The sequence below is a fragment of the Podarcis tiliguerta genome (genome assembly GCF_965153285.1).
Source record: "Podarcis tiliguerta genome assembly, chromosome: 2".
Classification (NCBI taxonomy): Eukaryota; Metazoa; Chordata; class Lepidosauria; order Squamata; family Lacertidae; genus Podarcis; species Podarcis tiliguerta.
The window spans coordinates 15,708,567-15,733,861 of record NC_139535.1 but is presented as its reverse complement, the minus strand read 5'-3'; the positions used below and the strand labels follow the sequence as shown (position 1 = coordinate 15,733,861).

Below are 25,295 nucleotides of genomic sequence, written 5' to 3'. Positions count from 1 at the left end.
AGGAAGCTGTAATTCCAAACATTATTTTACACTTCCTCTTGGCATGAAAGCCTCTTAAATCTGCATAGTTAAACCCCGCTGGTGGATACGTTCCCAACTCTGCATTAACACAAGGAGTGAAAAAGAAAGGAAATTATTTTAGACAGCCTTTGGTTTGACTACAAAGAACAAATTTCTTTAAAAAAAAAAATTGATGGGACAACAAGCTCAGGCGTTCAAATCCTTTTCCGAATGGTGTGTGCCAACAGTCTCTGGAGTGCATTCGCATGGATAAATTTAGTGTAAAAAGCAGATAGCCACAGACGAAGACTTTTCCACAATCGCAGCAACACTGTTGTGTGAATTACTTGTGGGTAGCTACTGCAAGGAGAACAAACCTATCCATTCTTAAGGAAATCAGCCCTGAGTGCTCACTGGAAGGACAGATCCTGAAGCAGAGGCTCCAATACTTTGGCCACCTCATGAGAAGAAAAGACTCTCTGGAAAAGACCCTGATGTTGGGAAAGATGGAGGGCACAAGGAGAAGGGGACGGCAGAGGACGAGATGGTTGGACAGTGTTCTCGAAGCTACCATCATGAGTTTGACCAAACTGCGGGAGGCAGTGAAAGACAGGAGTGCCTGGCATGCTCTGGTCCATGGCGTCACAAAGAGTCGGACACGACTAAACGACTAAACAACAACAAGAAGCTGTGGCTTCCTCCATAGGCAGCCTGGCTCACATATTTATTCTCTATGTGTGAATGCATCCCATGGAAGAGTGAGAACAAGTTGCCTGGAGGAGGTTTTGAACAGCTGAACCCATCAAGCACACTGTGTGTGGCTATAAAGATTGGCCCTCGGTGGTTGGGTAAGGGCATATCGTAACGGTTCCACAGCTTCTGCAGCGGTAAAGGCTGGCACTGAACCTTGTTGACAATAAAATATCCCTTCTCTAAACTTGTGAAGGCAGCATGTCAGCCCATGGAGTCCAGCTGGTGACCCCAAGTGTTCAAAATCAAGTCAGTGTGCCGACCCAACGCCACCCTCCACCTTGCCGCAAGGCTCCATCGCAGAACTGGGTGTCTCAGAACCGCAGAGCTTCCAACTTCTTTCCCCAGTCTTCCGTATCTTCTCAGTCTTGTAGTTAATCCACCTACGCTGTGTAAGGCTAATTTCTGCCAGTCCTCACTACTCAGGTGGTTCAGGAGACAATCCCTGCCCCACAGGCATCTTCTGGAGGGCTGATTTGGCCTGTTCAATTTGCTCCAGCTCCGAATGCAGCAAGGAAATCTGTGACGAAAAAGGAGAAAGTTAAACACGCAGATGAAGTATCACTGCTACCAGTGAAATAAGGAGGGCCTTGGCTGTTACTAATACAGACTTATTCCCCCACAAGTTCATACCCAAAGGATGTCACACAAACACGTATTTATGCTATTTCGTTTGCTGAAACTTGCAGTATAATCCTATAGACATCAGCCCCAAGAAACAGTTTATGGTTGAATAGCAAAGGACAGGACAGATATACAGTGGTACCTCGGGTTAAGTACTTAATTCGTTCCGGAGGTCCATACTTAACCTTAAACTGTTCTTAACCTGAAGCACCACTTTAGCTAATGGGGCCTCCTGCTGCCGCCGCGCCACCAGAGCCCGATTTCTGTTCTTATCCTGAAGCAAAGTTCTTAACCTGAAGCACTATTTCTGGGTTAGCGGAGTGTGTAACCTGAAGCGTATGTAACCCAAGGTACCGCTGTACTATTGTAACAGAAGAAAATTATAATGAGGGCACGGAGACTCCATACCCTTTCCACAGCAAAAAGACTGATAGTGGTGAATTGGAAAAATAAAAATGTGGCTCCCTTCTATGATTGAAGACTTATACAAACTCGCAACATATGAGCAACTTGCATATAAATGGAGACTTGCCATGAACAAATTCAATGATATTTGGAATCCATTCTTACACCAGGTTAAGATCTGGTGAAGTACAATAACTGTAAAGTATACAGTTTGGGGTTTTCCCCCCTCCCCCCTTTACTTTCCCTTCTACACGGGAGCTGTTTCTATTTCTCTCTTTTATTTACATCTTGCCATGTTTAGTGCACATATAACTATGTACTTTTTGAACTTTCAATAAAGATGTTAAAAGAAAATTATAATGAGGAATATTTTTTTGTCGAAAGCCTAAAATGAGAGGGGGGGGGAAGTATTGTTTTCCAGAACAAAAATGAAGTATTTCGAAAATACCCATATGCTCTTTTTTTGGTGACACTCAAAAGATTTATGTCTCTCCAACCAAACCATAGTACCACTTGCAGTTTCGTTCGGAGAAAATAAAGCCACGAGTTTGGGCTCAGACAATGCAATAGAGTTTGTTACAATCCAGAGCAAAGAAGCAACTTTTGAGATACACAATCCAGATCACCGCCTGCTCGTGTTGCACAATTAAACATTACCTGTTGTTTAATGTGGTGTGCAACCATAGCCCCCCCTCCAATAGCAGTTAATACCTTTTGCTGGTGATCCAGTTTGGCTTTTGGGGAGACCTGCTCCTGATATCTGGCCCCTTGAACCCGTACGGTGAGATCTGCCAGCTGCCGCTCCAGTTTCTTTTGCCGAGATGCAAATCTGAGGAGCTCCTTTTGGGGGTCAACCAATCCCTATGGTGAGGGAAGTGTCACAGATTCAATGCATGATATACATTTAAAAGAACCTCCTTCTAGACCCCCTTGAAGTTACTCCCTGAAAGGTGGCCATAATCCTCCCACAATGCATTTCACCTGGTCACCACTGTTACAAGAATTTTAACGTCTCAAATGTAGAATAAATATTGACAAATGCACACATATCTAAATATATGAACCATGTGTCTGAAATAGTAAAGGTAACGGGACCGCTGACCATTATGTCCAGTCGCGGATGACTCTGGGGTTGTGGTGCTCATCTCGCTTTACTGGCCGAGGAAGCCGGCGTACAGCTTCCGGGTCATGTGGCCAGCATGACTAAGCTGCTTCTGGCGAACCAGAGCAGCACATGGAAATGCCGCTTAGCTTCCCGCCAGAACGGTACCTATTTATCTACTTGCACTTTGACGTGCTTTTGAACTGCTAGGTTGGCAGGAGCAGGGACCGAACAACGGGAGCTCACCCCATCGCGGGGATTCGAACCGCCAACCTTCTGATCGGCAAGCCCTAGGCTCTGTGGTTTAACCCACAGCACCACCTGCGTCCTGTCTGAAATAGTACAGGAGAGCAATTCTGATGCCATTTTTACTCTCCCAATGACCTCAAATGTTCCTCTGCAATAAGGGAGACAAATTTGGAAAATCTTACCATTGTGTTTTGGCTTGCAAATCCTGCCTTAAGGGCATATTTGTGTATGAATAGGGTGAGCCTATGAACCAGATTCAGGATCTAAAAGTATTTACCATCACAAAAGAATGGTCAGGCTGCCCAGGTAATGCAATCAGTGACCATTATCAGGTCTCCTGGCAGGCAGGATTTCTGCTCTAGATGGCCTCCTTCTGTGATGTATGTATGATGTTTCTGTGGGTGGTGGTCTTAGGCTACTGGGCGGGCAATTTCAAAAGTCTATATAGGGGCTTGTGCACCATTGTTCAGGGTTCTGTGGTGACCCTATTGCAACGGTTCCTTGATAAAGATCAGGCTTACTAGCCGCTTTGCTTCTCAGTATAACTCTGCTTGGCCTCTGTTTTCTCCTAACAACAGGGAACCCACTAAAGGACTCTATACAGGCTCCGGAATACCCCATAAGGAAAAGGGAGCAGGTTTTTCTCTTATAACACCACCTTTCTTTCGTTTCCTTACGAACCTGTCTCCTTGAACCAAGCAGTTGCCCCAACGTGGGTCTTACCTGCAGATCCACATAGATGGCAGTGTGTTCGTGCCCCTTCGCAGCCACGCAACTCGCAGGTAGTTCTGCTCCCTCGATACCTGAGAGGAGTCTCAGAGTTCCAGCCAAGGACAAAGTCTGAAGGGGATCTCGATAGGCCTCATATACGCCACGGGGAACTGCCTCTGGGCAAACCAGATACACTAGGGACAGACAGAGAGATTTAAAAATACAGGCACTGTCCTCAGACAATCAAAGGTATCAGCCAATTGGAGGGAGGGGGCACCAGTTATACCCTCTATCACAGGCACCCCCAAATTCGGCCCTCCAGCTGTTTTGGGACTACAATTCCCATCATCCCTGATCACTGGTCCTGTTAGCTAGGGATGATGGTAGTTGTAGTCCCAAAACATCTGGAGGGCCAAGTTTGGGGGTACCTGCTCTATCAGGAGTGAGGGAACTATTTTTCTATCCCAGTGACCACATGAAAATGAACAGTTCTCCACACAGCAGACATCTGAAGAGGTCTTACCTGTCGGCCGAGCTTTGGTCAGCTGGTAAGTTGCCCTCAGGGCACGGACGGCTCTAATGACTTCCTGTACTAACAGGAAGTTTGCCTCTTCGTCGGGATGACGCCAGTGAGCCTGGATATGTGGAGGAGGGGGAAACTGTCATGCTTATGATAATATTTTATTCTCTTGTTAATTATGCTGTTTTAAAAGTGCATTTTATATTTGACTTCACTTAGCAATGTTTCCTTTTGAAATGCTTAAGATTTTTTTTTAAACTTTGTGTTAAATATGTATTCCGTAGCTGACCTCCTTTGTAATGTTTGATTTTGAAATCTTTTAAGACAATATTTTAGTTTCCTGTTATGTTTCTTTGACTGTATCTGCTATATTTGACTTTCTTCAGCAATGTTTGATTCTGGATTGTTTTATTGATGTTGAATATGCTGTAAACAGCTTTAATATTTTTCTTAAACATATAAAGCAGTATAGAAGTTGGGGGGGGGGGACTTGAAAAGATCCTTCTTGTAGAATTAGAGCCACGGCTGCACCATACCTTTAAAGTTCACTATTATATTTCGTATTTATTTCATAAAACTTACATATTGTAGAAAACCTTACACCAATTTAAGTGTCATGGCTTCCCCCAAAGAATTGTGGGAGCAGCAGTTTATTAATGGTGCTGAGACTTGTCAGGAGATGCCTATTCCCCTCACAGAGTTACAATTCTCAGAATGGTTTAATTATCCAATTTCTTTCCCAGGGAACTCTGAGAATTGTATCTCTCTGAGGAGAATCGCGGTCTCCCAACAACTCACAGCACCTTCAAAATGGTACCACAGCGCTTTCGATGTATGATGCAGATGTGGCCAAAGCTGAAACTAGAACTTGCTCTAATTTCTACATTACTGGATATTCAGAACAGGGACCTTGTATAGTCGTACCTTGGTTCTCAAACTCTGAAAACCCAGAAGTAAGTGTTCCAGTTTGTGAACGCTTTTCGGAAGCCGAACATGAAATGCAGCTGTTGGCTATTGTTTGCGGGGCACCTGCACCAATCAGAAGCTAGGCCTTGGTTTTTGAACATTTTGGAAGACAAATGGACTTCTGGAACTGATAAAGTTTGGCACTTTTGTTTTTGCTATTTATTTTGTGTTTTTGAGGCTTTTTCGATTAATTTGTTTTCGTGACTGTGTGGAACCCAGTTCAGCTACTGATTGATTGTGTGACTGCAGAAATGGATAAAAGCCCCCATCCAAACAATGACTTTCATCAGTGCAGGTAATAAATTTTTATTATTTTTATCATCTCCAATACTATCTTATTTATGTTATAGGACAGTCAGTACATTGATTATTGCTTTCATTTTATGGATCGATGGGTGTCGTTAGATAGTAAAATTCATGTTAAATTGCTGTTTTAGGGGTTGTTTTTAAAAGTCTTGAAGGGCATTACTTTCTATGGGAAAGCGTGCCTTGGTTTTGGAACGCTTTGGTTTTGGAACAGACGTCCGGAACGGATTAAGTTTGAGAACCAATGTACCACTGCACTCCAAGGCTTGCAAAGTAAACTTGTACAAGCACTTCCGGAAAACGCACAGGTGAGCCCTGAATCACTTTGAAATGATCCCCCCGCCCCCATTTTAACACATTTCCTTCTTTCAGGTCCCCGGAAACGCCCTCACCAGTTGCTCCGCACTGGGATATCTGGCCACGCAGATACTGGGAGGAGACTGGGAGCCGATCCTGGGGAGGCGCTGCCACAGTTCCTCTGCGAGGAAAGGCATAAAGGGAGAAAGGAGGCGCAGAGCCACGTCCGCACAACTGTGCAAGGTCCGGCGGGTGGAGAGTAGCTGAGACGGCTCCCCGCTCCTTAATATGGGCTTCACAGACTCCTGTGGATGAAAAACAGGCGTGTTACCATCGTCTGGGAAGAGAGATGCTTTTTGAAGATCCAACTCCATGCCAGGGTTGGGAAACTGCGGCCCTCCAGATGTTGACGGACTACAAATCCCATCGCTCCTGATCGTCAGCCAGGCTAGCTGGAGCTGATAGGAGTTGTAGTCTCATAACATACCGAGGGCCTCATGAAGCATCTGTAAATGGTTTAGCATGGGGGTGGGGGAATATTTTTTCTGCTTGAGGGCAGGGGTTTCTTTTACTTTGAGGTAACCTGTTGGAGGGCACATGCGAGAAATGGGTGGGAAGAGAGCCAAAAAAAGGATGGAAGACATAAAATGAGCCTGCTGGATCCGGCCAATGGCTCATCTAGATCAGCATCCTTTTGTCATTGTGGCCGACAAGATGCCTGTGGGAAACCTGCACCCGGAGAACGGGGCCTTCTCTGCAGCGGCTCCCCATCTATGGAATGCTCTCCCCAGGGAAGTTCGCCTGGCGCCTTCATTGTATACCTTTAGGCGCTGGGCAAAAACGTTCCTTTTTAACCAGGCCTTTGGTTGACCTGATTGACATCCTATACCCTTTAAAAATGTGACTACAGTGGTACCTCGGGTTAAGAACTTAATTCGTTCTGGAAGTCCGTTCTTAACCTGAAACTGTTCTTAACCTGAGGTACCACTTTAGCTAATGGGGCCTCCTGCTGCCACTGTGCCACCGCTGCGCAATTTCTGTTCTCATCCTGAAGCAAAGTTCTTAACTCGAGGTGCTTTTTCTGGGTTAGTGGAGTCTGTAACCTGAAGCGTCTGTAACCTGAGGTACCACTGTATTTGTGTGTGTGTGGGGGTGGTGGTGTTATTGGGTTATTCTTTTATTTTTATTTTATATATTGTGATCTTTTCTGTGAACCGCCCTGAGACCTTCAGGTATAGGGCGGTATATAAATTATTATAATAATAATAATAATAATAATAATAATAATAATAATAATAAGCTGCACATGAGTGCAACAGCACTCTGCCACTCCCAACATCCTATTCTTTCTCTTTCTGCACTCCATATTCTCTTTCTGCCACCACCTCTCTCTCTCTCTCTCTCTCTCTCTCTCTCTCTCTCTCTCTCTCTCTCTCCATGCCCCCTTTCCCCCACAATTAACCTTGCCACCCACAATAAATCAACCCCTGCTTCAGCATATAGAGCACCCAGATTACTCAAAGCCTCACCTCTGGTGAAAAATCTCACAGAAAATCTGAGAACCAGAATCATACTCCCTAGACCAGCCTTTCTCAACCTGTGGGTCCACAGATGTTGTTGAACTAGAACTCCCATCACCCCTAGCTAGCAAGGCCAGAGCTCAGGGATGATGGGAGTTGTAGTCCAACAACATCTGGGGACCCACAGGTTGAGAGCCGCTGCCCTAGATGATGCCCACCTGTATCTCGACCTGCAAGTTTTTCACTTCTCAGGCTGCGATCTAGTCCTGCCCATCCCAATCCCAGAGAGGTTGTGGGAATCTGAACCCACAGGCAGAGCTCACCAAGTAGTTATCGCAGAAATCGTGCAGCCAGAAAAGATGGACCGAGGACGCGACAGAATGCAGTTCGTACCCTTCAAACCTCCGGGCACAATCTTCCACTGTGTGGTAGAGACGACTGAGGATCCAGCGCTCCATCGGGGAGCTAGGGAAGACCTGGAGGAAGAGGCAAACAAGTGGCAGAAGTATTCCAGTGGATTAAAATTTCTACCCCACCTTTTTTCTCTCGTGCAACTCAAGACGGAGGCCATCAAATCTCCCATCAAATCACTGGCCAGACCGATTGCAAGGCGACTGCATCGCTTGCCTGCAGACTGTGCCCTGTATTTTCCTTTATTTCTCCCCTTCTCCCACCTTGCTCACAAGCCCACAATGACAGAAAAGGTGCGAGATGGAATGAATGCTGGAAATAGAAGCAGGTGGAGCACAGAACTGTAAAAGCTTCAGCCCTCAGCGCTGCTGCTTTGCATTACATTTTAGGGTGGTAGCTAACAAAGTTATACTCAGAGCACACCTAGTGAAATTAACAAATCTAAGTTAGTCACGTCCAATAACTTCACTCTGGAGCAGGACTAGCATTGGATACAACCCTTAGCGTATACATGGCAAAATATTTAATACAGAGCACGTTTTGACACAGCCTTCTGCAACCAAGTGCGCTCCAGATGTTGTCAGACTACAACTCCCATCCGTCCCTGTCAGAAGGGCCAATAGTCAGGGAGGACAGTGTTAGGATATTTCCGTTCCACCTTAAAAAGGAGCAGGCTTTGAGTCACAGAGTCTGCGTTTTTCCTGTTTTCACAGGATGTTTATGTTGTGTCTTTGCTTTCGTTTCTCTCTCTCTGCCGGAAACTCTCAAGCAGGCAGTCATGTTTTTCTTTGTTCTGATCAATGCTGAATAAACTTGTAAATCATGCTCTCCTGTGTGCATCTTTCACTGTGCTTTATCTGCTGATAAGAGCGTGCATCGGCTCTTGAATGTGGGAAGCTATTGCTAGAGCTTGTGTCACTAATTGCTGATACTGCGTGTCTACGGGAGATCAATGGACGTCCGGAGACGACGTGGAGGTCAAGATGGACTTTGTCTCCCTGGCAGTATCCCAACAGACAGGAGTTGGGCTACCAGATTACAGAAGGCTGTTTTAACATAAGCATGTTGTTAGGTACGTTTTCCTGAAGATCTAGCCGTGCTAGTCTCTTGCAGCAAAAACAAAGTCTCTTGTAGCACCTTAAAGAATAACCCAATTTATTGTGGCGTTTGCAGGGACTGAATAACTGGTTACATGTAGGAGGGAGTGCAAACTTTACATTAGGAGACCTGCATAACTCTGGGCAATTTTGTAGTATGTAGCCCTAAGAGAGGACTATATAGTACTCACAATACTTGACCCGATATTTTCCAACAGATGGCTGAAAAAATTCACAAGCGAAGAAATCACCCAACTACCTTGTTTCCCACGCTGCACTGTCCTTAAGGCTGCTTAGACCTCCCTAGAGTCCTTCCTTCTTGCCCTACGGCCTGTTCCAGGTGTAGTGCCAAACCACGGCTTAGCATGCTGTGAATGAGCATTGCTGAGGCTGCAGGCTTTTGTGCTCCCTTTTCCTAACGCACAGCTTGCGCCTGAACGTCAGAGGAGTTTTGCTCTCAAGCATATCCTACTTCATTCATTCTCTCACATATATATAAATTTCTGTTTTACAATTTAAAATATTCATTTAAACAACCTTACAATATCAATGACTTCCCTTCTTCTCCTTCCATGGTTCATTTTGCATATCACAAATCCCTGCATATTTTACATAAACTAAACCATTCAGTATTCCATTATTACGTCCATCAAAACTTATTTACACTGTTGAATTTATCTTAATGCTGCCAATGTTTCCAGGTGTACACAATCCCCCCCCCATATATTCAATAAATATTTTCCAATCTTCTCTAAACATATGTTCTTCTTGTTCTCTTATTCTATATCAGGGGTCAGCAGGGGGCCTGTCCACTGTCCCTCAGACCTTGTGGGAGACCAGACTATGTTTTGAAGGGAAAAAATGAACGAATTCCTATGCCCCACAAATAACTCAGAGATGCATTTTAAATAAAAGGGCACATTCTACTCATGTAAAAACACGCTGATTCCCGGACCGTCCACAGGCTGGATTGAGAAGGCGATTGGGGCAGATCTGGCCCTTAGTTTGCCTACCCATGTTCTATATGTTAAGTCCGCAAGCTGCACGTATTCCATCAGTTTAAGTTGCCACTCTTCTTTAGTTGGGACCTCACTCATTTTCCATTTTTGGGCTAACGAAACATGAGCCGCAGTAGCGGCATACATAAAAAACTTCGCCCAGTGGAACTGACTTTTGAGCCAGTGTGTCCAGGATTCGGTTGTCAGTGTAGTAGACAAGTGCAGAAAATGCTTACTAGTCAAATCCTAGGTGTGCTGAAAGGTTAAGGAGACGTCTGTTTCTTCGGGAGACCTCTATTCTGCAGTCTACATTTTACACAGCACAAAGACAGACCGACAGACGTCAACATATTCTGTAAGAAAATCACCCCTTTCCCTGCGTACACACATTCCCCGTTACCTTCTCTGGCTCCAGTGGGGTAAATCCTTCTCCCAAGGCTCCCAAAGTAAACTTCAGGGCATTCCACACTTTGTTGCAGAAACGACTGGCGCTCTCCACCGCAGCCACGTCAAGGTTAATGCCGTCGCCTGAAGAAGGGCATGCATGTGATGTTAAGGGCCTCAGTTTCCATGTCAGCCACCTCCCCGTACCTACGGGACCGCCTCTCCCGGTATGCCCCACGGAGAGTCTCAAGGTCCATAAATAGCAACACCCTAGTGGTCCCGGGCCCTAAGGAAGTTAGATTGGTTTCAACCAGAGCCAGGGCCTTTTCAACACTGGCTCCGGCCTGGTGGAACGCTCTGCCTCATGAGACCAGGGCCCTGCAGGATCTGATTTCTTTCCATAGGGCCTGTAAGAGAGTTGTTCCGCTTGGCCTTTGGCTTAGAATCAATTTGACTCCCTCCCCCTCTTTCTTTTTTTCTTTTTCCTTTCTGCTCCTGTGATGAGGCTGCATTTTAATATTTCAATGTTTCTATATTTTTAATGTTGTACTTTAATCTTTTTTTTAAGTTGTATTCATTCAACTTGTTTTATTATTGCTTGTTAGCCACCCTGAGCCCAGCCTTGGCTGGGGAGGGTGGGGTATAAATAAAATAAAATAATAATAATAATAATAATAATAATAATAATAATAATAATAATAACTGGTTACAATGCTAAACAGAAACACGTGAAGCTGCCTCATATTGAGCCAGATCACTGGGTCCATCTCGCTTAGTTCTGTCTGCCAATGACTGGCATCAGTTCTCCAGGATTTCAGACAGGGATCTCTCCCAGTCACAGCTGGAAATGCCAGGGACTGAAGCCACTTCTCCTTTGGTTATTTCAAGGACAGGGCCCCTCAGAAAATAAAGGAGAACGTTCCAGCTTCTCACCTTGGGCAGAATAGGAGCAGAGAGCGAACCTGAGGGCATCGGTTCCACATTCGGGAATTCCTTGAGGAAAATCTCGCTGCTGGAAAGGGACAATGATAGGAGGAGGTGAGAACACACAGGAACCCCAAAAAACAAAAGGGTGTGTGGGTCCGGCTGAAGGGCGGGGTGAAGTGTGGGGAGGAACCGACCTGGCCTTCCATAGCAATGGCAACCTCTCTCGGGTCCAGATTGCTATTGTGAAGCTTCTCCTGTAGCACCTGAAAACAATAAATAATAAGAGGGAAACTTCAGGGAGAGAAGGAGCCAGTGATAAAGGGAAATCACGACTGCCTTTCCCGGGTTTTCCCTGCTTAGGATAATACCATATATACAGAACCTTAGGCTGAGATCCAGCACCGAGGGCCTTCTGCCAGTTCCGTCATTGCGAGAAGTGAAGTTACAGGGACCAGACAGAAGGCCTTCTCGGTAGTGGCACTTGCCCTGTGGAACGCCCTCCCACCAGATGTGAAGGAAATAAGCAGCTATCTTCTCTTTAAAAGACATCTGAAGGCAGCCCTGTTTAGGGAAGTTTTTAATATTTAATGCTGTATTGTTTTTAACACTTGATTGGAAGCCGCCCAGAGTGGCTGGGGAAAATCAGCCAGATGGGTGGAGTATAAATAATAATAATAATAATAATAATAATAATAATAATAATAATAATAATAGTAGCATCTCAGCATTTTGAACTTTATTTTTAAAGCAGGTTTCTAAACCTCCTAGCTATGGATACAGTGGAACCTCGGAAGCCGAACGCCTTTGAACTCGAACAGCAGTGATTGTTTTCGAACGATTTTTGGAAGCTGAATGTCAGGCACGGCTTCCTATTGGCTGCAGGATGCTCAGCAAACTCTGGCTCCCTAAAAAAAAGCTTAACTCTGGTCAATCCTCCAATGATAATGGAGGGCGGTTTTTTTATACTGTGAGTAGATTGCAGGACATGCCTGGTCTAAGGAAACCTTTTATTAGTGACTTTTGACGGCATTCTCATAATGACATGTGGTATAATAAGGAAAATACTAGGGCCACAGTCCTTTACAAGTGCAGACAACCCAGTGGGATGTCAAAGTCTGCAGAGGGTGAAGAGAAAGAGAAATTGTTCCAATTTTCTGAACAGTTAAGTACCTGCAAGGGGGCACCATAAATCACATCCAAAGGGTCGATCACATTCCCAAGAGATTTGCTCATCTTTCTGCCATGAGCATCACGGACCATTGAGTGAAGGGAAACCTGAAAGGGAGAGAGACAGGAAATGTGTTATGTCCTCAAAACCCTGCAAAGAGCACCAACAGGATATCGAGGAAAAGCAAGGGCAACCCGTACTATGAAATAACAGCCATGGGAAGGCACAAGGAACACAAGGAATACAGCCTTTGTGTTATTATTTGAATTGGTAGATTCGTGAGACTTTGGTCTGTACGCTTACAAATCACAGGCTACAGTAGTTCTCTTTTCTGAAACAGCTACAGTTTCTCAAGATCACAAACTGCTGCATGTTAAAAAGCAGAGACATCACCTTGCCAACAAAGGTCCGTATAGTTAAAGCTATGGTTTTCCCAGTAGTGATGTAAGGAAGTGAGAGCTGGACCATAAAGAAGGCTGATCGCCAAAGAATTGATGCTTTTGAATTACGGTGCTGGAGGAGACTCTTGAGAGTCCCATGGACTGCAAGAAGATCAAACCTATCCATTCTGAAGGAAATCAGCCCTGAGTGCTCACTGGAAGGATAGATCGTGAAGCTGAGGCTCCAATACTTTGGCCACCTCATGAGAAGAGAAGACTCCCTGGAAAAGACCCTGATGTTGGGAAAGATGGAGGGCACAAGGAGAAGGGGACAACAGAGGATGAGATGGTTGGACAGTGTTCTCGAAGCTACGAACATGAGTTTGACCAAACTGCGGGAGGCAATGGAAGACAGAAGTGCCTGGCGTGCTCTGGTCCATGGGGTCACGAAGAGTCGGACATGACTAAACGACTAAACAACAACAACATGTGCATTTTTGTGCACAGGATATCTCTGGAGAACTGCATTGCAAAAAAGGCAATTCTAGCCCCACCATGATGACCCAGGAGAACAGAAGCACAACACAACAATTCAGGTTAAAGCAAGTGGTGGGGATTGATCATAATAAAATAAAAAAACTGGCCACCTGGGAATGAAGTTCTTATCACACCAATTTTAAGACTCGGGAGGACAGAAAGGTAGAGTACAGACAGAATTAAGTGGATTGACAAGGATTACTTTAAAAATAGTATTTTTTAAATGCAGGTTGCGGTGAACCAATTGCCAGGAGCTCTTCAACAGCTGTGTTCACATATCCTGTGTTGATAATCCGGAAGTACATTACAGTGGTACCTCAGGTTAAGTACTTAATTCGTTCCAGAGGTCTGTACTTAACCTGAAACTGTTCATAATCTGAAGCACCACTTTATAGCTAATGGGGCCTCCTGCTGCCGCTGTGCTGCCGGAGCACGATTTCTGTTCTCATCCTGAAGCAAAGTTCTTAACCTGAAGCAATCTTTCTGGGTTAGCGGAGTCTGTAACCTGAAGCGTATGTAACCTGAAACGTATGTAACCTGAGGTACCACTGTACATTGTAAGTTGTGGATAAATAGTTGGGGTTCACACTTTGATTCTCTCAGTCCCATGGATCTTCTCGCAATGCCCTCCAGGAACCGAAGTACAGAATTTCTAGCATCCAATCCATACCTGAGAAAAAGGCAGCTCTCCGGTCAACTGCTTCCCCAGCATCACCATCCGGGCCACCCAGAAGAAGAGAAGGTCGCTCCCAGTCTCCAAAAGGCTATTGGGGTAGAACTGCTGGAGATCTTCTGTCTGCAGGGGGACGAAGGCAGGACAAGTGGCGTCAGCACATGCCCCACATCTAGGCTCACCATATTTCAAAAAGGAACGTTCCTGACACACACCCCCCAAAGCTGTTGAGCTTTCCTTTTCTGCCCCGAACTGGCACATTTTGCAGGGTTTTATGAATAACCACCACCCCGGAGGAGATCCGCTGGCTTTCCCGTCGCAAGACCCTGACACTGCGGGGCAATCTGGATGCCCACTCTGCCCAGCTCCAAAAGGAAACTTTTTAAAAAAAATGAAATTCAAAAAACCCCCAGGAAAGACACCCCCCCCCCCCGGAAAAAAGTGAAAATGGCCAAGCTCACCACAACTGCGCCTTCCTCTCTTCCCCACCTCTTTCCTCTCCCCCCCAACTCCCTGGTGAAGGGAAATGACCTTGTCACTTCCATTGCTGCCGGCAAGCAGCCTCTCTCAGAATTATTATTTTTTTAACCCAGCACAGGGGGGAAAACCCAGAAAACTGAAAGAAACCCTGGTTTGCCATACGTCCCGGAAATTCCTGACATCTATTAAGATTCGAAAATTCCCCCCAGACGTCATTTTAGGTGTCCAATTTCTGTGCATGTCCGGAATTTTCCAGACGTATGGCAAGCCTGCCTACCTCAGACCTGTAATAGCACCTCCATTTCTCCTGCCTCTGTTTCTGTACCAATCTCACAAGAACGTTTAGTGAAGCTGAACATTTGATATGGAGCTGGGAGAACCAGAGCCAGCAACTCACCAAATAGCCTTGAAACAGCCACTTAAGTCTTGGCGCCCGGTTTAGAAAATGGGAGGAGTATTAACCCAACTCAAAAGCATATTGCAAAGATGAGCTTAAAGACTACGAAGTGCTCAGCTAAAAAACCCCCCCCCAAAAAACCTCTATAAGTTAATCATACAGAGGACTGATCACAAGAAGAGTGCTGCCATGACTCCCTTTAAAAATATCCTGCCTGCTGTTCATGCTTCACCCATGGCAAGTGAACATGAAGCCATACATGCTACCTCCAAGGCAGGGCTGGAGATGCTGGACTCCAACTCCCATCATCCCCCATCATTGGCTATGCTGGCTAGGACTGATGGGAGTTTGAGGTCATGAGGATGTATGCCTGGGGCTGCTCTAAGGGGAGAGGTAAGTATGGTAAGACTACTCATTGGCCGTCTTCTTCTTGGCCAGGGGCAGGGTGAACATGTGGCTCCTCAGCTCCTTGTCCCTCCCAGTTCTACTCACCTTATGGGGCCAGCCCAGCGCAGCGAAAGGGAAAAGTCCAGATGAGAACCAAGTGTCCAGGACATCGGCATCTGGTGAAAACAAAAAACAAATGTGAATGTTTTATTCAAAAGGCCCAGGGTGCCTGATCTGGAGGAGTTTAAAGGCCCTCCAGTCCCCATCCCAGATTCCCAATCCAGATTGTCCCCTACTCCATCTGCAATGTATAATAATAATAATAATAATAATAATAATAATAATGTTAATAATAATAATAATAATAATAATAATAATAATATCCTGCCCATCTGGCTGGGTTTCCCCAGCCACTCTGGGCAGCTCCCAACAGAATATTAAAAACACGATAAAACATCAGACGTTAAAAACTTCAGACACTGAAAACCTCCCTATACAGGGCTGCCTTCAGATGTCTTCTAAAAGTCAGATAGTTGTTTATTTCCTTGACATTTGATGGGAGGGTGTTCCACAGGGCGGGTGCCACCACCAAGAAGGCCCTCTGCCTGGTTCCCTGAAACTTTGCTTCTTCCAGTGAGGGAACCGCCAGAAGGCCCTCGGAGCTGGACCTCAGTGTCCGGGCTGAACAATGGGGGTGGAGATGCTCCTTCAAGTATACTGGGTTGAGGCCATGTATGGTTCTTAGAAGGCTTCCTTATAGGAATGTGCAGAGTATCTGGCAATGTAAGGAATTTCTCAAGGTGATGGGGATGGAAAGGGAAAGTAGGGATGTGTGATGGAGAACGACGTTGGCTCAGTTCCATCACAAAGGCCACCAAATTCAAGCACTTCCTTGCGTTCGGCCAGACACATTGGCACTCTCCCTCCCAGAAGTACGAATATCTGTGCTGCTGCCTTACCTCTCACCAGCTCCAGATCCTCTTCTGGTTTTCCCAGCATGCCTGCTGCTTTCCCCCGAGCTTCTGCTTCTGTCCTGCCCACTACCCACAATCCATCGCTCTCCTCCTGCTAAAATGCAGATGAAAAGAAGTTGAAGTTGCATCGCGACTAGGACCAGAGGCGCCAGAGACTCATTTCCAACCACAACCCTGCCAACCCCTTTGCTACGGTGGCTGATACCCGGTCAAAGAGGCTAAAACTCACCTCTGCTGCACCTGGTGATCCTGGAACCGTGACCCGATAGGCTGGAATCTGATGACCCCACCACAGCTGGCGAGAAATACACCAGTCACTGAGCGGGAGGGAGGAGAAAATCAATCAAAATGATGCCATTTGGATTTCAAGAACACAAGGGCCACTTGCAAGATCAAATGAAGGACCGTCTAGCTCTGCTTTCCCCAACATGGTGCCCTCCAGGTTTTGGACTACAACTCCCATGATCCCTAGTCATTAGCCAAGTTTGTGGAGGAGGACAATGGGACTTGTGGTCCCAAAAACCTTCTTTAACAACATTTACCGTATTTTTCGCCCTATAGGATGCACTTTTCCCCCTCCAAAAATGAAGGGGAAATGTGTGTGCGTCCTATGGGGCGAATGCAGGCTTTCGCTGAAGCCTGGAGAGCGAGAGGGGTCGGTGCGCACTGACCCCTCTCGCTCTCCAGGCTTCAGGAAGCTATCCACAAGTCTTGCAAACCCGGCGGGAGGTCCCGCGGGCTGCCAAGGCTTGCGGGCAGCAGCCTGCAGCCCAAAAGCTCGGGGGACAGCGGGGAGGCGCAGCGCCGCCACCCCGCTATTCCTCGACCTGGTCTGGAGGCTGACAGGGGGGGGGGCGGAGCGTTCCGTCTCCCTCTTCTAGCTTGGGTATGGCTGCGCAAACCTGGGGGGGAAATAAAAATTTTTTCCTTGATTTCCCCCCCAAAAAACTAGGTGCGTCCTATGGGCCGGTGCGTCCTATGGGGCGAAAAATACGGTATATAACACTTGCTCAATAGAAGATCTCTGCGGCTGGATGGCATCAGGCTGGGCTAGCTAGGTGCTTCTGGAATAATTATTCCCTTTATTTGTGGTGTTCAGGCTGTGAGCACCTCTGCTTGCATAGCCAAAACAGCACCTCCCACGTACAAGAGGGAGATTTCATAGAAGCATCTCTGTTAAGTCGCATCGAGTTCAATGGGGCTTATACCCAGGCAGCAGCGACCCATAACCAGTGTCGCCGCTTAGAAGAAGAAGAAGAGGAGGAGGAGGAGTTTGGATTTGATATCCCGCTTTATCACTACCCTAAGGAGTCTCAAAGTGGCTACCATTCTTTTTTCCCTTCCTCCCCCACAACAAACACTCTGTGAGTGAGGCTGAGAGACTTCAGAGAAGTGTGACTGGCCCAAGGTCACCCAGCAGCTGCATGTGGAGGAGCGGGGAATCGAACCCGGTTCACCAGATTAAGAGTCTACCGCTCTTAACCACTACACCACACTGGCTTACTAAGAGGGAGAGGTGGCAGCGAGATCAGTGCGGGGCAAACACACTAGCGGGCGACAGGAGGTCAGGTAAGTGCTGCCAGCCTACCACAACGGCCATAGAATTGTAGCCAAAATCCCTCTTCATTACTTTAGCAACAGGAATGAATGAATGAATCTTCATTTGCATCAGCCATCGGCCATATTAGTAAAACAACAATACAATATACAAAGAATAGAAATAAAAAGTCAACGATATAAAACACATTTTGAATCAATAGTCAAATGGTGGATCTTATTCTGGCTGCCCCAGCTAAAAACCTTGCAACCTTTGCTGTCACCTGCTCATCTTGATCCGCCAAGAGAAAGGACACTGCGGCAGTGGTTGGGTGACCCGGAATGGACAATAAGAGAGGGGTGATAATGTCATTCCTCAAGTCTTTATAAAGAGTGCAAGGCAGGAGCGCATGCACCACTGATCCACCTAAACATTAGGAAGAACTTCCTGACAGTAAGAGCTGTTCGACAGTGGAATTTGCTGCCAAGGAGTGTGGTGGAGTCTCCTTCTTTGGAGGTCTTTAAGCAGAGGCTTGACAACCATATGTCAGGAGTGCTCTGATGGTGTTTCCTGCTTGGCAGGGGGTTGGACTCGATGGCCCTTGTGGTCTCTTCCAACTCTATGATTCTATGATTTGGGACTGCCATCTCCACAGGGACATAAGCGTTTTTTGTGTGGAATCTGTTGGAATCGTCCCTCAAGTACAGCCGAGGTCAATACATTCAATCTTGGGAGAGTAAAAGCGTGTTTATATTTTAGAATTGCTAGGTTATGCAGATAGGGTGCCAGAGAGTTGAAATGGGAAGGTGGAACAGGAAAAGGGACCACAGCTCTGGGGCAAGAGCGTGTGCTTTAAATGCAGAAGGCATCTCCAAGAAAAAAAGCACCCCAGGTATATTCGTGATGGGTAAAAATCCTGCTCAAGACAGTGGAGCACCTGAAAGCACCCCGCAAATTTGTTTTCAGAGTAAACAATACAGGCTGAATGAATGAATAGCCCGAGAGAGTAACGCAGTGTTCAATGACCCAGAATGGGTGAAGCTGCTACTTGAACTGGCTCTCACTCATATGAGTTCTGACCGGCCAGTCCTAAGAGAGACGTCAAGACTTGGAAGGAGGAAAAGAAGAACACAGGTGATCAAAGAGGCAGAGCTCCCTTATCTTACCTGGTATTCAAGAGCCAAGTCCTCCAGTTTTTCTCATGGAATTTAGGGGTCAACTTCAAGAATCCAGACTCCACAGCCTTAGGGCAGAAACAGATGAACCTGGTTAACTCAATTCAGGGCAAGCTGATATCATCAGCTACTTTAAAATGAGGCTGCATTTTAATCTGTATTTTAAATTGGGGGGTTTTCCCCTCCCCCCCTTTCCCCCCTATTATGTTTTTACTGTGGTTTTATTGGTGTTAGCCGCCCTGAGCCCAGCTCTGGCCGGGGAGGGCGGGGTATAAATAATTTTTTTTATTATTATGTGGAGAAGTGCGTCTTTCTACAAGTAACCAACAAGATGCCCCCAGGAAGCATGCCAGCAGGCGATGAGTCAAACCAAAACACTTCCCCACCCTTGGTTCTCTGGCGACTGAAGTTCAGATGAAGGTTGCCTCTGATTCTGCAAGTGGCATCTAGCCATCATGATTAGTAATCGCCAGTAACTCCATGGGTGGCATTCAACATCCTGTAATGTGATCATTCCACCAGAGCAAGCATTTCTGCTTGTCGGGTGGACCAATCTCCCCTCTCCTCCCCTCACGAGCTGTTCTGGGGACTTTCCCAAACCCAAAGAGCTGATTTAAGGAGACATCGCAGAGGAGGAGAATGGGGCAAGTACTGTTGCATTAGCGGGACTCTTTGTGCTGTCTCACACTGTCACAACTATTTAGTTAAATCCAATCCCCTTGCTTAAAGTCACATCACTTTTGGTGGGCATCACTATATCTTGTGCTGTAGTCACAATGGGACACGCCGAGACCACATAACACCGGTCTTGAAAGACTTACATTGGCTCCCAGTACGTTTCCGAGCACAATTCAAAGTGTTGGTGCTGACCTTTAAAGTCCTAAACAGCCTTGGCCCAGTATACCTGAAGGAGCGTCTCCACCCCCATCGTTCTGCCTGGACACTGAGGTCCAGCGCTGAGGGTCTTCTGGCGGTTCCCTCACTGCGAGAAGCCAAGTTACAGGGAACCAGGCAGAGGGCCTTCTCGGTAGTGGCACCCGTCCTGTGGAACGCCCTCCCACCAGATGTCAAAGAGATAAACAACTACCAGACTTTTAGAAGACATCTGAAGGCAGCCCTGTTTAGGGAAGCTTTTAATGTTTAACAGACTATTGTATTTTAATATTTTGTTGGAAGCCGCCCCGAGTGGCTGGGGAAACCCAGCCAGATGGGCGGGGTATGAATAATATATTATTATTATTATTATTATTATTATTATTATTATTATTATGCAATTCTAAAGATCTCTGCAGTCTAACGCATGCATGCTCTCTACCCCTTCTGTAGTCTCTGCTTCTGCAGCTACTTATAGTTCCAGTCTTAGAATGTGGGCTGTATCGGATTATCCTAGCAATGTTAAAGTGTTTGGGGAGTTACCTCCAAGGCCCCACGAGCCATTTCTTCACATCGGACAAACCACTGGTTCTTCAAGAGGGTTTCGATCACATCCCCAGAGCGTCTGTGAAGGGTGGAAGTTGGGGGAGAGAGAGAACGAAAGGGTCACTTCCGATTCCCAGGATGCCTTCCACCTTGCAAAGCTAAAATCCTCCAGCGTCAGGATGTTAGTGCTATTTATATAGCAGCGTCGGTGTAGGTGGAGCATACGCAATAATAATAATAAAAAGCCTCAGCCCCAAGGAGCAATACATTCTCAGTTGTTTGCAGGGACCGGAGAGCTCTGGATGACTGCATTTTGCAAAAAAAATATTTATGATTTTTAGTTTTATACATTTCAAAAATTTTACATTCATTTTAACATTTCAAAACTCAACTTCTTTCCCCCTCTTTTTCTGCATAATCAAATTAACTTAATTTGCTCACTTATTCATCTGCTTTAAATATATACTCTTATAAAACTGCAGGTTATTATCCTCCCAATGTTCTTATCTGTTTACAGTTGATTTGTAAATATTCAATAAACCATTTCCATTCTTTTATTAAAAAGTTTGCTATTTTGATTTCTCTCTTTCCTCCCCCCACCCCCACCCTGGTAAGTTTCGCCATTTCTGCATATTCCATCGGTTTTTGTATCCATTCTTCTTTCGCTGGGACTTCTTTTTCCTTTTGGGAATTATAGGGACCGAACTACCCAAGCAGTATAGAAATTTATTCATGTATGCAACTACAATGGCAAAAATGTTACTTGCCACCCCCCCCCCAAAATAAACCCTGGATGGCTGCATTTGTCCCCCAGGGCCTGGGATACCCCACCCCTAATGTACAGCACCCTGTTTCGGAAGGGCTTTAATCACAGGTAGATGAAACTGAAGGATGGCTGGGGAGGGGAGAGGTATAAAAAATAATAATTCTACCATTACCTGCAAAGTGGAAGCACCATGGGATGCTCCTTAGCCCCCCGATGGAGTCCTCTCTCCTTCAAAGCAGCCAACACCTTCTCACGGGCCAGGAATCTATGCAGCCCCTGAAAGGGGAACAGCTTTCCTATCATCCAGTGTCTTGTGCTAACTTAAAAAGATATACCGTATTTTTCTGTGTATAAGACGCCCCCATGTATAAGACGCCGCCTATTTTGGGGGACTCAAATTTAAGAAAATGGGAGGGGGGATGACACAGGGTTGTTGAGCTTTTTTAGGGGGGGGTTGCCAAAAATCTCCCCTCACTGGCAGAAGCTGCCAATCGCCCACCCAATTGCTGCAGTGTCAGCCAATAAACACCAGCCCATGACACAGCAACCAATAACATGACCAACAGCCGCTGACAGCAACCAATCAAATGTCCACCCTACGCACTATCCATGTATAAGACGACCGACACTTTTAAGCATAATTTCAAAAGAAAGAAACCTAGTCTTATACACGGAAAAGTACAGTAATTAACAGTTTTATTACGAAATAGGTTTTCCTGGGGTTCTTTTTTTTCATGCGCATGGTGACTGGGAGTGGCCGCCGAGAACATATAACATCGATCCTGAAAGATCTTCATTGGCTCCCAGTCCATTTCCGAGCTCAAAGAGTTGGTGCTGACCTTTAAAGCCCTAAACAGCCTCGGTCCTGTATACCTGAAGGAGCGTCTCCACCCCCATCATCCAGCCCGGACACTGGTCCAGTGCCGAGGGCCTTCTGGCGGTTCCCTCGCTGCGAGAAGCCAAGGCAGGGAACCAGGCAGAGGGCCTTCTCGGTAGTGGCACCCACCCTGTGGAATGCCCTCCCAGCAGATGTCAAGACAATAAACAACTATTTTACTTTTAAAAGACAACTGAAGGCAGCCCTATTTAGGGAGGTTTTTAATGTCTGACACTGTATTGTTTTTAATATTCTGTTGGAAGCCACCCAGAGTGGCTGGGGAAATCCAGCCAGATGGGCGGGGTATAAATAATTTTATTATTATTATTATTATTATTATTATTATTGACAGACCCCATCTAAGACATTTTGGTACTGGGGCACAAAATCCAAATGTCACCTCTCATGTAAGAAATCCATCCACATTGAAGAATCAAAACAACTGCCTTCCAGTTAACAGTGCCTCCGAATCTGCCATCTTTGGCAAGCTACATCAGTTAGGTCAGCCCCAATGCGGAGGGATGTGATGGCGACTGCAAACGGCTCTTGCTGCAGTGTTCCAAGCAACCGGAAGCTCACATGGATGCCCCTTAAAAGGCCAAGCTTACCTGTAGCCAATCCCCACACTCGGCCGTCATCGTGCCATCTTCCGCAATAACCGAGATGAACGGCAGGCTGTGCCGCCGAGCCAGTTCGTAGTCGGCATGGCTGTGTGCTGGGGTCACCTTCACAGCCCCTGCAAAGATGGCGAGAAAAAGTGAGAAGGGGCATCTCTGAGAACAGATACCCCATGCCGGACGCCACTGTTCATCACACTGAATGGAGACTATGTCCTCCAACAGCTCCCACTCTGGAGACTAGCAGAAAGTGCTGCGTAAGCCACCTAGGCCAAAAAGACAGTCACAAGTGTCTGTTTTTAAATTTGCACAAGAGTGTTATGTATTGAAGTTCTCACCCAGGCCACCAGGGGGTATTGTGTACAGTGGTACCTCGGGTTAAGTACTTAATTCATTCCGGAGGTGAGTTCTTTTTTTTCCCCCTTCATTTTTTTTTATTGGTTTTCCAAATTTATAACAAACAAAAAACACCAACAACAAACAAACAAACAAACATACAAACATTTATCCTAGCTATATTAGCTCCACTTTTGTTAACATTGTTGGGTGACTTCCTTGAACCCCCCTGGCTGAGTTTCCATATAAATCCTTGTAGCAGTTTTCCAAAACTATTTTCACATAAAATTTACTTAGTCAATTAACATCTTTCTTTCTTTTCATTTCAGTTTTTAACATAGTATTCTATAACATCACATATTAAAATCCTAACCCTATCTCATAAGGTAAAGGTACCCCTGCCCGTACGGGCCAGTCTTTTTTTTTTTGAAATAATTTTTATTAACAGGCCAATCACATCACATTGTTCAAATCACATTAGTTCCAGATTACACAGCCAAATTTTAAAATTTTGGGGGGTACCCATACATCAAGCTCCGCACGAGTCCAAAATTCCAGATGACTCCAGACATCACTTATTTGCTGCTTTTATTAAACAGTTCCATCCAGTTCGATTCGGATAGATCTTTATTACTTTCTTTCTCTTCTTGTTGTTATCATTTATTCCTTTCTTTGCGATCTCTGATGATTTTCACAAACAGATTGAAGATTTGGCGTCTCTGTGTGGGTTTTGTGCTCTTCCAAGCTCATATTATTCAGGAACGACCTCTGTTAAATACTTCCATAAACAAAGTTAATCTTCGGTCGGTCCATTATTTTTCCTCAGGCTAACGCAATAAATCAGACAAATCAGGGGGCTCTGTCAGGTCAAACTTGCATTCCAACCTTCCTTCTCTTTCAAGTAGTCCTGAATTCTCCTCCCCCTGTTCCTTCTGTTCTCCTGCCAGCCTGTCTTGGCAAGACGCCATATTTTTTTAACTGCGTCATAGGAATTTTCCTCCTTCTCGCCATTCGATCTTCTCGTATTGTAATCATTTCCCCCACACAGTTTTAAAGTTCTGTTTATGGTTTTTAAAACGCGACGATCTTATTTCTTTCTAGGGTGGAGGATTATTATAGTCATATCATGCAAAGGAAATAGAGAGAGTTTTTTCCTCCACCCCCCCTTCGTTCCAGCCTTACATTCTCATGGTGGTAATTCATCAAAAGATTTACTTATCCATCCGTCACTCCCGATCACAGAGATGCATTAATCAGCAGTCTTTATCGTCGAGCTTCACTTGATATATGTGCTTCAGCCTTCTTTCCGATCCGTTATTTCCAATTAGTTCCAATTATAATTCCAAGCTGAAGCAACCAGCACGCGCTGATTGGAATCGGCGTCGGGAAGATCTGATTCCATCGAGGGCTTTTGCCAAGTGTTCCACACCCCCGTCTCTCGGATCAGGGGGTGCATTATGAACACCGCTGGCAGGGCAGTCCCCCCCATACCCTTGGGGGGGCCAGGAAGGCTGCCAACTTCCCATAGCAGCCCTTTAATACCTCGTATGGGTCAGAGAGATGTTATTGTCGGCCATCTTCCAACGCGCCACCTAGTGGCCCCCTGTACGGGCCAGTCTTGACAGACTCTAGGGTTGTGCGCCCATCTCACTCAAAGAGGCCGGGGGCCAGCGCTGTCCAAAGACACTTCCGGGTCACGTGGCCAGCGTGACATCGCTGCTCTGGCGAGCCAGAGCCGCACACGGAAACGCCGTTTACCTTCCCGCTAGTAAGCGGTCCCTATTTATCTACTTGCACCCGAGAGTGCTTTCGAACTGCTAGGTTGGCAGGCGCTGGGACCAAACAGCGGGAGCGCACCCCGCTGCGGGGATTCGAACCGCCGACCTTTCAATCGGCAAGCCCTAGGCGCTGAGGCTTTAACCCACAGCGCCACCCGCGTCCCTTCACCCTATCTCATACTCGCAAGTAATTCTATTTAGGTTATCTTCACATATTTAGCTAAATAATCTTTAAATTTCTTCCATTCCTCTTGGTACTCCTCCTCCTTCTGGTCGCGAACTCTTCCGGTCAGGTCGGCTAGCTCCGAAAAATCCATCATCTTCATCTGCCATTCCTCCACTGTTGGTACTTCTTGTGATTTCCAGTTTTTGGCCAACAATATTCTAGCTGCAGTTGTGGCATCTGGAGGTCCATTCTTAACCTGAAACTGTTCTTAACCTGAAGCACCACTTTAGCTAATGGGGCCTCCTGCTGCGCCGCCAGAACACGATTTCTGTTCTCATCCTGAAGCAAAGTTCTTAACCCA

General features: G+C 46.0%; 1 protein-coding gene across 4 annotated transcripts in view; it reads right to left on the bottom strand.

Moving 5' to 3' along the window:
* Positions 1-7: 7 nt before the first annotated feature.
* The window catches only part of VARS2 (valyl-tRNA synthetase 2, mitochondrial), a 39,500-nt gene continuing 14,212 nt past the window's right edge, over positions 8-25,295 (bottom strand). For 2 of the 4 annotated variants that reach the window (XM_083424764.1, XM_083424761.1), the window contains exons 13-31: positions 22,646-22,773; positions 21,333-21,436; positions 20,392-20,473; positions 18,967-19,043; positions 16,493-16,580; positions 16,249-16,354; positions 15,395-15,465; positions 14,023-14,148; positions 12,438-12,542; positions 11,462-11,530; positions 11,274-11,352; positions 10,357-10,484; positions 7,774-7,926; positions 6,026-6,235; positions 4,365-4,476; positions 3,854-4,035; positions 2,491-2,640; positions 696-1,270; positions 8-360 (exon numbers count right to left, since the gene is read on the bottom strand). In XM_083424764.1, the coding sequence (XP_083280890.1) occupies positions 1,169-1,270; positions 2,491-2,640; positions 3,854-4,035; positions 4,365-4,476; positions 6,026-6,235; positions 7,774-7,926; positions 10,357-10,484; positions 11,274-11,352; positions 11,462-11,530; positions 12,438-12,542; positions 14,023-14,148; positions 15,395-15,465; positions 16,249-16,354; positions 16,493-16,580; positions 18,967-19,043; positions 20,392-20,473; positions 21,333-21,436; positions 22,646-22,773 (2,072 nt within the window). In that variant the 3' untranslated portion in view covers positions 8-360; positions 696-1,168. Of the gene's footprint in view, positions 361-695; positions 1,271-2,490; positions 2,641-3,853; positions 4,036-4,364; positions 4,477-6,025; positions 6,236-7,773; positions 7,927-10,356; positions 10,485-11,273; positions 11,353-11,461; positions 11,531-12,437; positions 12,543-14,022; positions 14,149-15,394; positions 15,466-16,248; positions 16,358-16,492; positions 16,581-18,966; positions 19,044-20,391; positions 20,474-21,332; positions 21,437-22,645; positions 22,774-25,295 lie in introns of all 4 variants that reach the window. The other 2 variants (XM_083424762.1, XM_083424763.1) reach the window with 1 other exon arrangement.